This window comes from Neopelma chrysocephalum, unplaced genomic scaffold (assembly GCF_003984885.1).
Source record: "Neopelma chrysocephalum unplaced genomic scaffold, ASM398488v2 Primary Assembly neopelma1_67, whole genome shotgun sequence".
NCBI classification, from domain to species: Eukaryota; Metazoa; Chordata; class Aves; order Passeriformes; family Pipridae; genus Neopelma; species Neopelma chrysocephalum.
This window is the reverse complement of record NW_020897726.1, coordinates 7031665-7050227: the sequence shown is the minus strand read 5'-3', so window position 1 is coordinate 7050227 and position 18563 is coordinate 7031665. Positions and strand designations below refer to the sequence as shown.

Here is an 18563-nt window from a genome sequence, read left to right as displayed (position 1 = left end):
CTAAAAAAACCCCCAACAAACAAAAACCCGCAAAACAAACAAACAAACAAAAACAAACAAACAAAAAAACCCTAGAACGAAACAAAAACCGCTAACCAAAAACCCCAACAAAAAAGCAAACCCAGAACAACCACGAGCCCGCGGGTGCCACCCGGTCCGGGCACAGCGGTGCGAAGTCCCTGTGGCCGCGCTCATCTCCTCCTCACCGCCGGGCGCCCGCGGCGCTTCGCGGGGCAGCTCTGCCATCAGAAAGGGCGCGCGTGTGCGTGGGGGGTGTGCTTCGCTTAGCAGAGTCAGAGAAGCGAAACTTTTTTAAAATAAATTTTTGTGAATGGAGGGGTTGCCTTGCCGCGCGGGGGTGTGTATGGGACACGGTGTGCCCGCGGCAGGATCCCAAGACACCGCCGGGCATCCGAGTGTGGACTTCCGAGCCCTTCCCCCGCCGCCGGCGGAGGGTCAGAGGGGAGCGCGGAGCCTGGCGGGGCCGGGCCGGGGGCGGCGGGGCCGGGGCGGGCGGGCGCGCGGCGATCCGGCGATCCGGCGGGGGGCGCGGGGAGCCAATGGGCGGCGGGGATCCGCCGGCGCGGCTCGGGGGCCCCTGGAGGAGGAGGAGAGGAAAAACCACGGGATTGAGCTCTGTCAGTGGCGCTCGCGGCTTCCAAGGGGGAAGTGCCGGGGAATAATTAATGTTTTTATTAAATTTGGAGGGAATTTTTTTGCAACTGATCGCCGCGCGTGGCCTTCAGGTGGGTTCTTCCCCCCGCAACTTTGTCCGCCCGCCCCGCAGGATTGCGCGGCGGCCGCGGGCTGCGGGAGCGATCCTGGGGGAGAAGGTGGCTGGGTGCGTGGGGCGGGGGGGGGCGTGTGTGGTGTGTGTGTGTGTCTGTCTGTGAGTGTGTGTGTGTGCGTGGCTGCGGCTGCCGGGCGCCGCCGCCGCGAGGTGCGCGGCGAGCCCCGCGTTCGCCATTACTAGTTGAGGACACGTTCGCCAGCGCGGGGGCTGCCGGTGGCGCGGATCGCCCGCGGGCACGGCGGGCAGTGTAAATAAACCCCTGCCCCTCGCCCCGCTCGCCGCCGCCTCGCAGTTCTTTTGCTCCGCGTTTTGCTGGCAGGAGCGCGTAACCCAGGTGAAGGCAGAGAAGGGAGGGTTGTTTTTATGAATGGGACTCTTTGAGGTTAATTAGCTATGCAAATGCAAGCAGTTCATTCATGCTGCTGCCCCTTTTTTTTTTTTTTTTTTTTTTTTAAATCTAAAAGCCATCTTGTATTCCCCTCTAGGCTGATTGGAGTCCAGATCCCGAGGAAATCTCCAGATCAAATGCCCAGTAAATAAAACACTGAGCTAAGACTCGTGGAAGAGCTGCAGAATGGATGGATTTTATGACCAGCAAGTGCCTTACATGGTCACCAATGTGAGTGATCAGTTCAAAGTTGGTGTTTATAAACTTGACTCCGACTTATTTCTGTGGGGGAGTTTTACAGACACAGTCTCTGCTTTGTTACCGCTGTAGGGGCGACTCTTCATCTGGGAGCTTTGCCTGCAGGATGAGCCTATCTTCTTAGTTATTGCAATAAAGCATCCTGTTCTTTTAAAGACAGTTTTGGGATGATTAAAAAATCATGCACATGATTAGCGGATGAGAGGAGAGAAGAGCAGCAGCTGCATTCAAAGTTTCTGGCTGTGTTTGCCTGCAATTTTCAGAAGAATGAAGTTCAGGCAAACATTAACCTTTTTTTTTCTCCTTTTATTTTCTTTCAGGACTTTGCAAACAATTTTATAAGTAACACAGGAAAACAAAGCAGTCTGTTTTAATTTCATATCTGGGTTCTTCTGCATAGCTTACGCAGAAGGGATTTATGGGCTATTGTGTAGGTTTGTATACTTTAGATGCTAAAAATACACGATTGGTATTGTGTTGCTGCTTGAGCACATTATATATGTATCTGTACAAATAGATGTCTACACAGATAGATAAAAATGTTTTGCATTTAGCCACAGGACTCTTGGAGGATGTTAGGTGCTCAGCAATATCTTTTGTTAGAAATTTAAGGCTGCAAGACAATCATTTCCTGGTTTGAAAATGTAAAGAATTTATGCCAACTTTGAGTATCCTTGATTAAATTAAAAAAAACCCACACCAAACCAACCAAAATCCAAACCTTCAATTTCTAAAGTAACTGATCTTTCCTGTTTATAGAATCCGCGTGGGAGAAACTGTAATGAGAGACCGACAAATGTCAGGAAAAGAAAATTCATTAACAGAGACCTGGCTCATGATTCAGAAGGTGAGGGCTTGTCATTCCCCCCCTTCCCTCCCCCCTTTTCCCTTTCTTACTAACACAGAGAAGCTTTTTGAGAGCTATTTATTTATTTATTTATTTATTTATTTATTTTTGAGATAAATATATGTAGATCAGTCTGAATAAACTGGACAAGAAAACTGCCTTTACTACTGCAAAACAAACTGGCAAAGACAGTAAATTGATAAAGTTGATACTCTTTCCTTGACTTACCCTGTTGGGTTTTGTGCACATGTGGCACACAGGTGTTGTGCACTGAGGCCAAGACTTCGCAGCCTCTGACACAAGTCATGGCACCTGGCTTTTTCACCATCAGACCTCTTGAGATTTAAGGCTTTTTTTCATTCCTCCTGTCTTTTAACATCCTTTTCACTGGTATGTCTTCACTGGTGGTAGCAGGAGTGAGAGAATGTGGATGTGGAGACTGTCGATTTTCATTCTAGCTTGCTGTAGAGCTAGTAGTCAGGTTTCTGGTGTCTGCTGGGCTGTTTCTGTTGTTGTACAACACTAATAGGGTTAAAATTCCAGGTTAAAATTTCGGTTAATGAAGCCTAGAATTGAGAAAGTTTTGGAGGGCCAAAGATTTATAACTTTGTCCCATCGGTAGTCACTCATGTCTGTAGCTTGAGGACTCTGGGCTAGTAATAGCTGTTAACGCTTCTTTAGGTTACCAGGTCTGTATATGGGCTACGCCTACACCCCTGTGAGTATATAAGACATACAGGAAGGCATGTAGGGGCCTATAACTTACCCCTATATAAATCTTATCAGGTTCAGGACACACTGATAAACTTTTCAAAATCCCTACTTGCCTGGAAAAGTAGATTGAAAGGAAAGCAACTTTCTGATTTTCAGTTAAGTCATTTCCCAATGTGAACGTGAGGTATCAGTCCACAGGATAAATGAATAGCCTCTGTCATTTAAGTGTATGTAAATAGTCATCTGTCAGCATTCATAAGAGAGGAAGTCTCTCTCAAAATACAGTAAATTAAAAATAAACCATTTGTTAGTTCAAATATCCTACTTAGTCTTAGTAAACAGAATTTTCATAACTGAGTTTCTGAGTTTTCCAAGTAAGCCGAATGCTACTCTGGTTTACACCCATTATAAGCAACTGATTTCAGTGAATTGCAAAAGAAGATAAACTGCTGCAAAACTCAGTCTATGAAGAAAGTGGTTTTAACTTTAAAGAAGTACAGTGAGTACAGCATAGAGGAAATAGTGGTGATTTTCTTGTCATATGAAGTAAAACATAAGGGGAAGTACAAAAGATTTCCCATTTCTGTTTGCTGTTGCTGCATCTGAGGTTGTGGCTTCAGAATTTTTATATGATAGATATGACCCTACTATTAAAAATACTCAGTTATTGCTCAGGCAGAACTGCTGAAGTCCGAGTATGCCTTATCTGGGGCAGATATTGCAGTAGGAGGCCTGAATTGTATAAGGAGAAATAGCTCACCTGTAAGAAAGATTATAATTTTTAACTTTTCTATGTATTGCTGAGTGAGCCTGTTATACTACATAGCTTCGTTAAGGTTCTAGTTATTATTTCAAGAGTAGACAATACAGTAAGTGCCTGGTTTTTTTATTAGAAGGTATAGAAAAATCATTAACCGATGCCCCAAAATACCTACTTTGTCTACACATTTGACTACCAAAATAGGATGCATGTATATTGTTCTTAGGGAAAAATATATTTTTGAACATATTTTGATCTTATGAAAAGATTAAAGGTATGAATCTTTTATCTGTGTCTTTATGTTTTTGCAGAACTCTTTCAAGATCTCAGCCAATTACAGGAGACGTGGCTTGCTGAAGGTAAGGGAAAAAACTGCTTTTAAAAAGAGGAAAAACAACTCTGGAGGGGAAAAAAAAAGTCCTGAACTTGCTGTCTTAATGTTCAGCCCAATTAATTGAGCTCTAAAAGAGCCACCTCATGTGTCATGCATACATTAGAGCCTCTGATGAGTTTGTCTTTGGGGACTCTGGGGCTGCTCTACCCAGTGTCATCACAAATTACCAGGAGAAATTGCTTCCAGCTCACAATCACATCTGCTTTTGGCAAGAACTAATGCACCAAGACTTCAAGTTCTAAGCCTCTGTTCAGATTTTAATTGCAATTGATCAGGTTTATATTATTGTACCTCGAGAGACTACATACAGCCAGAACTGGGCTTGCTGTTTCCTTTTCAGCAGCACATATAATTATTTGGTGTTCTGGTGGAGTACTTTTCTGATGGCAGAAATTAGTTTCTCTGGGTTCATCGGGACGGGATGCTTCAAGATTTAAGTGCAAGTGTCTTCTTTCCACCTTGTTCACAACACAGAACATTAGGTGTGTATGAAGTACTTAAACAGTACCTTTTTCTTTATTTCCTCTTTTTTTTTTCCTAGAAACCTTTACCTATTTTGCATGTTATTTTTGTCTTCGTATTTGTAGTTGTGAGATTGTGTACTGGGTGATTAGAAAACTAACATTGGTCTGTTTTATACATGCATGTTCTTTTAAGTATTTCAAATAATCTTGCACAGCACATTCTAATGAAGAGAGAATGTTTAAGAACAATAATGTACAAATCTGAATTTAGAGTAGTTGCTGAGAGATTCATTTAACAATAACAAAAATGTGCTGCTGCATTAAGAGAACTTTAACAAGTTGCAAGGTAGCTTTGTGCTAGTTGAAGTCTATTTGTTCTTTTCAGCAATATTTTCTGATTTTTTTTACTTTGATATTTATAATACTGTTTATATGAAGCATAAAGATTTTTGTGCATTGCCTGTTCTTAATATTTCTGGTCGACATTTATATGTAAACTTCTGCATCTGAAATAGACATGAATTTGATGAAAGTTAAAAAAATCTCTCTAAATTTGTCCTGATTTAAATGAATGTGAGTATTCACATATGTTTAATTTTTATCATGTACAGGACTGTGCACAGCTGTTTATAGAAGAGATGTTCTGGTTTTGTTGGTTATTTTTTTTGAAAGGAGGGATGTTGAGGTGAAATGTTTGCTGTTGGTTTTCATAGAAAGAGAGAGAAATATTGCTGATGACTGCTTGTCTACATACTGATTCTGTTTTAACAGCTTTATATATAGTTAGTCAAGTTCTTTACCTATAAGTAAGTTGTGGGGTATTGTTTATTTAGATGACATTTTTATTCTCATAGCATTATTTTTAGTATGTGGTTGTTCTGTATATAATCAGAAAGCCCTCCTTAAATTAATGGAACAGAGGATATATTTTTATGAATTAACATGATTCTTTCCTAATAATTGAAAACAGGATGTCCTGTACTAAGATAATTTTTGTAGTATAATGAACAGATACAACTGTAGCTGTCTCCCTGTGGTAATCTTCCTAAGGAACTCTTTATGTAGTATTATCTCATTCATTCTAGCAAGCTAGAATTATGTTAAAATACTACTCAAAAGATACTGTTTTTATTTGGAGAGGATAACTTTGATTTTTTCACTGGCATGGATGGTTTTGTTTCTGAAAAAATTATATTCTTTGATCATAAGTTAGAAAAATACAGGCATATTCATAATGCATGTGCAGATAATGATGGAAATTTAAAAATAATACAGAATTTAAAACTAATGATTTCTGTAGGTACATATATATTAATATAATTGCAATTTTTACTCTAGAGGCATTGCTTATTTTCAGTTAGAATGAATTGTTCGAGAGCATTTTTACCTCTTTGTCAGAGTGTATTTCACTGGATAAATTTAGATAGGTTCTGAGAGAGAAAGGTGTCTAGTCCTGTGTCAGCTAGGTTGAGGAACCTTCTTAAAGGTAAATAAAATGATCCAGTAAATATTTAAAAAATGAAAAAAAAAGTTGATTTTTCACCTAGCAGAGGATAATAAAGCTAAATAATGTTATTTGTCCATAGTATGTTATAGCTAAATATTACAGGTTTTCCAGTGTCCTAGAAATACTTTAAGAAATCTCTGTGTTTCGGGCCAAGCCGTGGTTTTAACTGTTTCATAAAACACAAACTTTGCACAGCTTTCCTAAGGGCTAAACTAAAACTGAAATAAAAAGTTGAGAGCATCAAGTATTGAGCTGTTAACTTGATCCCTAAGTTTTATAAAAAAACCCCAACCCTAAACAACTTTCAGTAGTCTTTATACTGTAATAGTGTTTGAGACTATTGTAGCTATGCTCAAATGTCTACATGGATGAGCTTAGCCAGGAAACAGATTTTGAAATCAGACTTGTTTACCCATTGCTAGATGTGTCCATTTATGTTCTTCTGGACCTTCATAGGCTAGAAGTCTGCCAATTTGGCAGCATCAGTAGTGTTTACATATTTCTTTTCATAAAGCTCTGGAGCCAGGGAAATGACCATGAAATTTTAAAACATCTTGACCCTTTTTAAGAAAAGCAGTGGCAGCTGACCAGGTTTCTCCCACGAGTTCAGATTCCCACTGGGGAGTAACCAGGTCAAAAATCTACTTATTAGTTAGGAGAAGAAAGTGAGTTGCATTTTATGACACACAAATATAATGCTTGAGGATTTTTTTTCGTTTGCTCTTCCTTAAGCTATCCTTACTACATCATACATTTTAGCCTGGAGATTTTTACAGTTAGTGTCACCTGTGACAAGCTGATGATAAACAAAGAAACAGAAAAGAAATGTATTCTTTTCCTGTTGGAAATGGTGGGTGGTTCACATGTGTTAATGAATTAATCCAAATGTAAACAATTCAGTAACCTCTTTAATATTTTATTACTACATAATTAACAAGCTGAATACTACTTACAGAAAGCTTACAAATGTATTCCACTAGCTGCATACTAGATTTTTATGGAAATGAGTTTTGGTTCTTACTCTGTGTAGTATTATATATGTAAGAAAGAATCTAAATTATTTTGATGTAAAACTTACTCCGAATAAGGTTCCTTCATGTCAATTGTTATGCAAGACAGAAGATAGAGTATAACTGTTTTCTGATGCCAGAAATTGAAAATGGGAAGCCTTTAATAACTTTGTCAGTGTTCAACCTTGAAATAGTTAAAATTGCCTATTGCTAACTAAGACAAATATTATTCAGGTATCTTTTCTTTTATGTTTAAATAACTCAGTGGCAACATTTTGTCACGATAGTACAGTAAAATGACTTTATTAATTCTATATATTTTGAATCAGATTGGTTCTGACAGATAACAATTGTTCAGTGCTTTGAAAAAATGGTTCAAATATTAATCTAATGTTATCATGGTAGCTCTTACTTTTTACTGTGGAATAAAATGAAGAGAGTACAAATTCTTAGTGAGTGAGTGTCTCCTTTCTATGGGGAAAGCATTTGTTTTTGGGGAACAATAGATTACCAAAACCCAGATTTTTATTTAAAATTACTGAGATACTAATTTCTCCTACAGCTTGTTAAAAATACATAAAAGGCATCCCAAGCAAACACAAATAATGTATGTACTAGATCTGCTTCTTAGAGCAATAGATAAGAAGCTTCTCAGATGGTAATATACTGAAAAATAAAATATAATGTTCTTTGAGTGATTTGAAAAAAACCCCCAAAAATATTAAGTGAACAGAAAGTACTTTGAAATAATAGCTACAGGTGATGGGTTCATGACTCTACTGCGGCTCAGCTACATTGAGTGGATGGCTTCTACAAGCTACTAGTATTCAGAAGCCAGTTTTTGGTATCTGAAATTAAGTAATTTTTCTCAAAAAATTAACACCCAACTTCGGAATGAACTTTAGAAAAGAAATTTCTGCCCTCCGCTTTCCTAACCTGAAGGTCCCACCAGTGTCGCAGTGATGTCTAAGCAAATGCTGACTTATAGTTTATTTCTTAAATGAGGAGGTATGAAAGTAAGTAGCTTCTAGTTCTTAAAGGATTATTTTTAATAAAAGTACTAGATCTTCAAATAGTACTCTAGTTAGAGTGGCTTTGTTTAATCCAGCTAACTAGATTTTTTTCTCCCAAAAAGTTGTAAAATTTACTGAGTGTAAGGCAAATTCTATGTAGCCATATTCAAGAATTATCTACTTTTATCAATTTTTATAGTAGTAATAATAGTCAAAAAATGATAATATCTTCATGGCTGAAATCTGCCTAATGGGGACAAACACAGTTTATAGTACAGAGAATGTCTTTTTTTTTTTTGTGGATTCTAGTGATCTGACAGATTTGGTTTTCTAATACTCATAACTTGTGATCTTAAATATCTTTGCAAAAAAGGAGAAGAGTTAGATTAGGCAAAATGGGAGGGAAAGGGATATTATTTAAAAAAAAAACGACAAAACCCCAAAGAAATAAATCCACCAAAAATCTACAAGTCTTAAGTCTGGAAGAAGTAATAGTCTGAAAGTAGTAATGTTTTTCTTGTTTGCTGGAAAAGTAAATAACTTTTACTCAAAATAATAGTTTTCAAAAGCATAGTGGGGTTTGCTTACCATGAGGCGTGTAGCGAAATGTTAAATGCGAGTGCTCCTTTTAAGCTAACTTTTTTCCTCATTTTTAGTATAGCAGCAAATGAAGAGCAGATTCTGCAAACCCATCTTCATATTCCTAGGGATTATTCACATAAGGAAGAATTTTGAGATCTGGAGCTAGTTTTGAACTGCATTTAAGTTTATTAGTCAGAGCATCTCACATTATGTAAAAAGGGTTTTGGCTTGTTTTGACAGCAAATCCAGTGCTTATGGGAAATAATATTTTTTACCATCTTGAAATTTGTCACTGTTTTGCTTTCTGAATGCTTCTTTGTTAGAGACAGTTGTTCCCGTGGAAAAAGAACAACTACCAACTAACGCCCCCCCCCCAGCTCCTTCAGGAATTAGTTACAATTTAGCCAATCTTTCAGATATTCAGACGTGACAATGAATCAAAGAAGACTCAATAGACCCATTACTGTTGAGGCCTGAAGTCTTATTTTAGCTGAAGCCAAAATACTACTGTTCATATAGAATTTCCTGTCAATTTCAATTTCTTTTACCACTTTGAATAACTGATGGATATTTTAAAACTAATTGCTCTTAGCTCTAAAAGTGAAGCATGAGGTCAGAGCACACAGTACCGCAGGAAGTGTTCTGCTACCCAAAATAAAGTTTTAAGTGAAGCATTTGCAGCTTCTTGTTTTTCTGGAACGTTTCCGTTTTTTTTTTAACAGGAACACCTTTCCCTGGAATGCAGCTCAGCTTTTGGAAGCAGTTTTTGACTGGGAGAAGGAAGAGTTAAATTTAAGCCCTTTATAGTTTGCTTAACTTTTCATTTATAATGTTCCTCAGCAGGTCTGTGCTGCATCTTGAGACAAAGCAGTGAAATCAGTGTGTTTATGCCTAAAGTTCAAGTTTACTTTGCTGTAGCTTTCTGGAAGGGTGTGACATGAAAAGCTTGTGGTTGGGGCCACATGGTTCATGCTGGACTGTGTTTTTGTGAATGGAGGCAGAACTCCAGTTCTGACTGCTTGTCTTGAGGAATTGCTTCGGAGATCAGCTGTCTCATTCACTGGCAGAAAGAATGACTCATACATCTTCTGCCTTGTTTGGCTTCAGGTCATTGTTACAGTGGATAGAGCTGGTTTTAATTAAATATTAACTCCTTTTGTCCTGGATACTTGTTAATGGGGACTTTTTGTTTACTTGCAGTGAAAGCAAGCTAACAGGCCCTAGTTTTAAACTTCTTTTTTCCCCCAAAATTGCTTTCCATTTGCAAAATGAGCTGTCAGTTCAGCTTTTCAAAGATTGTTTAAAGCTCTAAAAACTACAAACAAGTATTAAGTGTTTTTGTGCTGTGAATGTTTGCATTTGGCAAACTGATTTTAACTTAGTAGGTAGTGAAACTGTGAAACCTAAACTGATAACATCTCAAGATCATCATTAACATTTCTGTACACTTCCCAAATCCTCTTGAGATGTTATAGCTATAGTCAGAAGAAAAAGAAAACTTTTGGTAATATTCTAGGCTGAGTTGGATAGTTTATGCTGCAGATGTCTGCTTCAGGAGTGTGAGACTTGATGGCTCTGAATGTGGAATGAACTAATGTAACTGCTTCTGCTATTAGCAGTAAAAGCCACATGCTTAATATCTTTCAAAACCTTTTATTAGTCTTTTGGAATACACTTGCCTTCTCAAACCCCTGTAATTAAGTAGCTCAGGGAAATATTCTCATTCAGTTAGGTGATCATTTCAGATATCTTTTTCAATTTTCCTCTGAATGGCAAAGTAAAAAAAAAAGTTTTGGTGATTTATGCACTGTGTCTTGTGTATGTTAACAGAAGACCAATGAAGATTTTATGGCAAGCTTGCTGAGTTGCAGTATTTGTGAATAAAAGAGGAAATGAATGGCATATGTATATAAATGTGCAGACAGTTGCAACACTGCAAGTACATTTTCCTTTCAGACGTTCATGTTGAAGGGTCTTTACTAGTCTATTTAATTTGCTACAAAGTCTGCCTGTAATTATTCAAACTCCAGGTACAAAAGCCCTCTTCTACTTGAGTAATGGGATGATGTATCCCAATGATTTGCCCTCTCACAGCAAGGTGCTGGTGGAAGGAATCTCTGTGTATGAGGATGATTGCTCGCATTTCGGAAGCATGATCATGTGCAAGTTTCAGTTCTGCTAGTTTAAAAATAATATCGAATTAAATGAAGGGATAATTTGAGTTTTCACTTCCACTAGCAGATCCTTTTAATTTCTCCCTATAGCCTTTTGGGCTCATTTCTAAGGTACTGATGCTACTAAAATTAGATTCCAGTAGAAATGCATGTTCCTGGGTTGAACATTTTGAATGTTGTTATTTGTTTTGTTTATATTTGGCAGGGTTTTAAATACTTCTTAACTTGCTGTGTTCTTTTCTCTAAAGAGGCTTTTAAGGCTATGTTAATATTGTATTTAAATTTTGACATTGCAGTCTCCACCTGTTTCCAGAGTACTGATAAAGTGATGTGCTTTGATCTCTATTAAATATGCCTTCATAAATTTTGGGGATTCATGAATGAAGTACATTTTTTTTGTTTATTCCATAAACAAGAGCAAATCAGGGGTAACGGCAGTAATATAGAGGTTTCCATGACATATTTTATTTTTTCCTTACTGTATGGCTGGGGAAAACCAAAAAGGACCTTATTTACTGATATTTATACATAAAACTCTACAACAGATTTGTTCTGGACTAAGTCAAATTAAAGTGATAAAACCAGAACAAAGCACTGATGAAGCTGTCTGGTGTGCAGAGTACGCTCTATGGAAAGTTATATGATATTGGCTGTCCCAGTGCTGCAGTCACTAAATGTAGCCTCTGTATTTAAACAGGAGGTTGTTTCTTTTTCTTTAGGGCTTTTTCGTATATCCTAGATTCACAGATTAATACATATATGTATATATAAACTGCAGGTGTGTGTTAAAAAAATTAGAGTTCTACTAGCCTCCTTGCTGCATTTGAAAATGATAGCTGGCTTAAGAAAACTGCGTGGGATGTGTCTTCTGTAAACAAGAAATTACTTGATACAATTACTTTAAATCTGAATGTACTCACAGACCCTTGAAAAACAATTGGAAATATAAGAAATCCTTATGAACTGATTTTTAAGTAGAAGACTTTGATTTCATGATTGGATTCTTCTGTGGCAGTCAAATGGTTGGCATTTTTGTAAGGAAAATGATAAACATTTGCATGCAGTCAATTGCATGAAATGTCAGAAATTGCAGTGTTAATATTTGGGCTTCCTGAGTTCATTTTTGGTAAAAGTTCTGTAGTTTCTCTGAAGAAAGAGAAGTTTAATGTGTCAAAAATACTGGGAATATTTGAGTTGGTAAAATAAGTGTTTTATACAGCTTCAAACTTTGAGGAGCCCACATGTCCTCAGAGGCACTGATTTATCCTGAAAGGATGGTTTACTGTAATGTTATTTGTTTCTTTAAAAACCCAAACAACAAAGCAACAGTAGCTATGCTTTTTTTTCACAGTAAGGCTAATTACACTTAGTGAGTTTATCTTACACTTCTTTTCAAATCTGTGTTTGCATATTTCCCAAGGTCATTTGTTCTTAAAGGGTACTTTCTCCAATTAGGACAGTAAGATTTTAAATTTATTTTAAAATCCAGAGCAAATAATTTTTCAGTGTAATGAGCCTGATTCCGAACTCTTTACTAGGAAAAAAAAAATTCCAGTTAAGTCATTAGAAATATTTCCTGAGTAAGGAGTGGAGATCTGGTCCATGAAGAGTACTGTAGTGTACATTGAAAATAACTGTAATTATAGTTAAATACATATTTTAAATTCAAACAAATTATAACTGGTAGCAGTTGTACATATATGATGGGGAGTATGCACTTTCTAAACTAGAAAATGTTTTGAGGGGCATTAAAGTTATATTTTATCACTTGAAATGTTTAATAATTTGATAGTCACAGTTTTGATAAATGATTATATAAGCAGCATTTACCTCTCAAATCTCATTGGGTAACCAGATCATGGCAGATGTTAACTTTTAATGAAGATCATGTGAATTATTTGCTTATCTTTAGACAAGAACTGTGTAAATTAAAGTATTTTTAAACATAATTTTATGCAGCTTTGCTGTGGTGATTCCTGTTAGTGTGTATGTTGAGGAAAAGATGACAAAGTTGAGATGATAAGCTGGATCTCTCTCGGGATGTATGCAGAAGCAGTCTTGCTCTGAGGATGCCGTTTCTCAGTATAATTTTCTGCAGTTATTTGAATGCATTCATCTGTAATATACATTTAGTGGTATTTCAGCTTAAATGGTTTAAATGAGTTTACAACACCGTTTGAGAGATGGTTAATGTCTTAGACATACAATGAAAGGGAACTGGGGTACCACAGGAGCAAAATTATCCATTAGCAGAGCATGAAATGATTGTATTTTATAGTTCTGGTTTGTGATGAAAGTTTCCTGAAAGCAACGATGATCCTACATAAGGTGAATGGATATTAATCATGATTTTTGCTTTAAGTAAATATTTTTTTTTATGTCTGAAGTGTTGTCGTTGAACCAGGAATTCTGTGGTCTGGTAAAATAGTTCTTTTTGAATATTTGAAACAATAACAGAAAATCCCTACTGTGTTGGCTGACTACCACAAACAATTGGAATCACTTTTAAGTAAACCGAAGGTGTGGTAGTTTGGGGTTAAAGAAGCATAAGTGTTAATCAGTAGGATTTGTTTTTATGTGGACTTAGTGTTCAGATATTTTGACACTGAGCACTGATGAGTTTTACCTGTGTCATGGTAGGTCCAGACCATGGTGCAGGGAGTGAGGCAGGGCAAGTCAGCCCATTCCCATTGCTCTGTGCCGGGGATGCTGTGGACTCAGACTGCACCGCACAGCTTCACCCCAGGGTTTCTCAGATATTAAAATGATGCACTTGCCTGATTTTCATACTCAACAAGGAAAAAAAATCCTAATTTTAAACTTGGCAGTGCTTTGAATTAAGCACAAGTCTTTATTTATGCTATAACGGCTTCTTTTAATTCTTGTTTTTTGTTTGTTTGTTTGTTTTTTGTTTTTGTTTTCCTTTCTTCAGCTCAGGTACCTGACAATGACGAGCAGTTTGTGCCAGACTATCAGGCTGAAAGTTGTAAGTATAGTACGACTCATCACTTTCTTAAAAATATGTATTTGTATGTTTATGTTTGGGTCTTCATATTTGTTATTTATTGTGTCATCTGCAGTCCTTTTGCTGGTCGGTGACATCAGTGCGATGAGTAGATAAAGCAAGTGGCATTTTGATGTGCAGCCAAAAGAAGTTGTTTGAGCTGAAGGTATAACCTTTAGCAGGGGGCCCTCTCATATCATTCCCACCCTGAGCCCCAGGGAAGCATGGAAAAACTCAAGTTGTGGAGGTGGAAGGAGTTTGTTTGTCCGTAGAGCGAGCAGAGGAGCATTCTGAGCTGGTACAGATCAGATACTGTGGGACATAGGAGGCAACTCTGCTGAGCAGAAATCGGGCTGCTCAGCACGTTTTGTGTATCAACAAATAAATACAGTTCTCCACATAATCAATCAAATACAGCCACTGCTGAAGCATTTTTAAGTTGTCTTAGCATGTGGCATTTTGTTGCTCAGAAAAAATTTCCCTTTCAATTAATGGGAGGATGCAGGAGTTACATTAAGCTGAATGCTTTGCTTTGTTTTCTACTCTACTTAACAAGAACCTAAACTTATTTTTATCAGCCTATGCTACTCAAGTCTTGCTTTCACCTGCTAAAATGCTACTATTCTGTTAAGCACTGGCTCCCCTTTACGGTACCTTTGGTTCTGTGGTTTTGGGTGGTTGCAAGGACATAGCATGAGAAACATCTGACAAAGTCACAGACTTCTTGGAGCACCTTTATGCATTTTTATTCCTCATGGCAAGACTTCTCCCCATCATCAGAAGTCTCTTCTAAACAGTGTCTGCTGATTGTAGCAGAGCGCATGGGAGCTTTTCCATTTTGCTAGATAACTTAAATAATTTATCCTATCAGAGTGAATTACTGCAGTTCACTAAACCAGATAGCTGTTAAACACAGCATTCATGTATTGAAGCATTAAGATTAATATTAGAGAGATTAGGAAGAATTGCATTAAAATAGTCTTTAACCCAAAAAACAAATTCAGTTTTCCTATAAATCTTTTAGATTATTTTTCCAGTTACTTAGGAATTGTTCTAGGAAGAATTTATTGAGAGTATTCATAACAGCATTTTGTGAGGAAAAACCCCACACTTTTTTTTTCTTCCCCTGGAATTGTTGCTGTGCAGGATAGTATTCCCACACAGCAACAATTTATTTTTGTTTTTCTCTCAAAGTTCACGTTCATATACCAACCAAAAATCATGGTCACTTTTCAACTTATAAAGTTGCCCTTATAACAGATTTTTTTTCCTACCTCTGTCTTAAAAGACTTTAAAAAAAAATTATAATGTGAAAACCAAAACAATCTATGAATTGAAAATTGGATACGTTATTTTACATGGGGAATTGTGCCCAAATATAGTCATTCATGCATATATCCTTTGTGTAACAGTACAAAGTTCAGTTGGGGCTTCTATTAACCCACAATTATCGTAATACAACAAGTCAATGATTCTTGGAAAATACTTTGTGAACTGTGAAAGAAAAGCCCCATTGAAGCTGGTCACTGCTTTTGGTGATAAAGAAATACTCCTAATATGGTTATTTTATTAATGCTGTTGTCTTTCGAAGTTCCTTAGCCACAGCTTACACAGTATTATCAAAGGAACATTTATTTCTTCGTTTCAGTTGGTTTCTTTATCTTAAGTAAAGGTCAGGAGAGCTTCCTGGTGAGCTACTCTGGCAAAGGTTATGGAGTTTCAGACATATACTTGGTTATAATGTATGTAGCTGTGGGCTCTGCAAAACAGGAACGGAGATCAACATAACTGAAGCCATGGGGAAATTACTGCTGCAGAAGTAGCACAATTGTGATTGTTTTCTTTAGGATCCAAACCTGCCTTCAAACTCCATTATAATGATTTACTATATATAATCCATACCTCTGCACGGTACTCGCCCCATTACTGGCAGCAGTCTGGCAGGAGCACTTTGCTTTTTTGCCTTTTTTTTTTTTTTTTTTTTTAAAATTTATTTTTATTTTTTACGTGGGAGAGGATGGACAAGCTTTCATGGATTTAGTGTTTAATGCATTTAATTGATCCAAAAATGGTGAAGGATAGACGTGTAAACCAGTGAAGGAGGTCACAACCACTGTAGTTCAAAGGCAGCTAAACTGTGGTTCATTGCAGAAGTTTTATTTATGGAGGTGGATATAGGTAGAGGGGTGTGGTTGATGTGCAGAGTATGTAAAGAAAACTGCAGTGCTCCAGTGAAACAGTTACAATCTGCAGTCCAGGTGCAAAAATTAATGACATTTTATTTCAGGATTCATTGCTTGAGAAAGGGGCTTTAAAGCTGAGGCAGATTTGTGGTGTTAAACTGAAACTCGTGACATTAAAAGGAGACTTTAGAAACTTTGGTAGCAGTAGCAGTACTGGAAAGCTGTGGTTAAAACTTTCTTGCCTAGAAATTACCAGCTTGGTGATTTGAAGAGGTCAGCTCTTGGAGCAAGATGTGGAAGGTAGCGGAGGAACTGATACTGCCAAGATCATGTGCTGTGTCCTACCACTGAGCAGGATTAAATGCCCCTTATAGTGCTGTGAGTTTTGCATTTTTTTCCTGTAATAATGATTTTAACTAGTGAAACTGCACTGGTATTAGTAACTAAGGGAAACATTTAGTTTAGATTAGATATACAGTCCACTTTATCCACTCAGGGATTTAACTTCAAAGCTAGCTTGGGACCATGAATATTTCAATTATGAGTTGCTATTAAACTTCAGTCCATTTTCAAAAAGCAAACATAATATGTGTATTTATAGTTAGGTGTAGGCTTAGATATTATGAGTGAGATCAACAGCTAGCATAACTTCATGTGGTATTATTGACGTTATTGGAATTACGCATATTTCTATTAGCTAAGGATCCGGCATGTCAAGCTTCCCCTTAATGCTTTAAGCTTCAGTTTACCTGTTTAAGGTAGAATTTATTTTGTTACTCCTTTATGTCTTCTGGAAAGGGGTCCTTCCTACCATAAGAATCTTAGAAATGTCTGCACTTTCAAACCTTTCTTTTTTGTCATCAAAGCCCCATCTTCTCTTACCTTTTTATTAAATATTTTTTTATCTTTGCATACCTATCACAAAGTACCTTTTTGTAGTTTTGCTTAGAGTGAGTGGAATGTAGAGTAAAAAACAACTGCCTTGTTCAGATAAAATTTGAAAAACAGAACACAGTTTAGTTTCTTGTAATCTTCTGCTTTCTGCGAGAACTCAAATTCTTGAGTTCTGAGGGAGAAAAATGTATATGAAAAAGATTTTTTTTTGTTGTTGTTTGAAGTTGCACTAAGAAAATATTGAATTGCATATTAGTGTAATTTTCTTACTTTTTCATTCCCATCCTTATATAAAATAAAGTCTACAAAAAGAGTGAGGAATCACTTATACAGGCATTAACTTAAAAGTTCTGTGTTAGGCAAGTTGGTTTTGCCTTATTCTGAATCTGCTTCTGCAATTCAGCTCACCTGTTTGCTGAATATTCAAGTGACTTCCTAATGACTCTTCTTTAAAGAATTACATGAGAAGTTGTGTAAAGAAAAGATGCAAAATCTGTTTCCCCTAAAAAGGTGAATGCTTTTTCTGTTTTTTCATTCAGAGTTCTGTACATGACTCTTTTTCCAAATTCTTATCTAATTCATAAAACTTAATTAAGCTGTTCTTCTGTCAGTATAAAGTCAGTATTCACGTGTGGAGAAGGGTGACCTGTGTTAACTTCCTCAGATAAGGTTTCCTATTGTTTCAAGTCCATTTTCATATACCTAGGAGGAGCCAGATCCTGAACTGCTTGTAATCAGTGGCGAGGTTTTCAGATACTGTAGAACAGCAAGGACTTTCCACTCCAGGAGTAAAAATGAATAAAGTGTTCAGTTTGCTTGAAGTCAATAGCTGTTGAGGTGAAGATTGCTTGCTCCCATTATTTGGATGGTTTCTGTGACAGACACAAGAGGAAGTAGGTAGGATTTGCTGATGTTTAAAGGATGTAGTTGGCAAAGAAAACTTGGTATTGTCAACAATACCCTGAATTGTAATTCGACCTAGGTACAATTGGTTATAAATGGGGATTACCCTACACCAAACCGTATTGCCTTGTGTCTTCATAGCATAATCACATTTTGTTTTGTTTTTATAATATGTTTTTGGACTAATCTATTTTTTTAGTTTTCTTTTTTCTTTTTCTTCTTTTGCCCTGAAATGTCAGTTACATATTTAAAAATAATGAAAAACTCTCGATTTTGGCTTTTTATCTGTTACTAGATTTCTATTAATGATGATTTGTCTTGTGCTTCACCTTCTTGATCAGTTTTCTTCTCTTTCATTTTATTCCTGTGTTGTTTTCCAGATCATCACAGCCTTAACACTGCCCAGGGGTAAATGTTAGTGTTAGACCACAGCTGTTTACAGTAAATGGGAAGAGCTGGCTGTAAAATCCGTGCTCCTTCATGTCTGATTAAACTTTAAGATAGGAAAAATACTTTTTTAGTAGTTATTTTGTTGCTGATCTTTCATGACCTTTATTCTTTCTCTTACCTCTTTTTTGTTCCTCCAGTTTTAGCAAAGGAGTGCTTTCCATGTAGATGCCAGGAGCCTTAAATTATTCAGGGATGTGCTTTTTAGATGCTCTGGCTTGCAATCTT

The 18563-nt window shown here is 37.0% G+C and overlaps 1 protein-coding gene across 6 annotated transcripts in view; it reads left to right on the top strand.

Moving 5' to 3' along the window:
* Positions 1–556: 556 nt before the first annotated feature.
* The window catches only part of ETV1 (ETS variant 1), a 69992-nt gene continuing 51985 nt past the window's right edge, over positions 557–18563 (top strand). For 2 of the 6 annotated variants that reach the window (XM_027684668.1, XM_027684665.1), the window contains exons 1-5: positions 557–746; positions 1279–1412; positions 2199–2286; positions 4072–4119; positions 13837–13890. In XM_027684668.1, the coding sequence (XP_027540469.1) occupies positions 1368–1412; positions 2199–2286; positions 4072–4119; positions 13837–13890 (235 nt within the window). In that variant the 5' untranslated portion in view covers positions 557–746; positions 1279–1367. Of the gene's footprint in view, positions 747–1022; positions 1128–1278; positions 1413–2198; positions 2287–4071; positions 4120–4494; positions 4637–12855; positions 12989–13836; positions 13891–17761; positions 17883–18563 lie in introns of those variants that run through there. The other 4 variants (XM_027684667.1, XM_027684669.1, XM_027684670.1 and 1 more) reach the window with 4 other exon arrangements.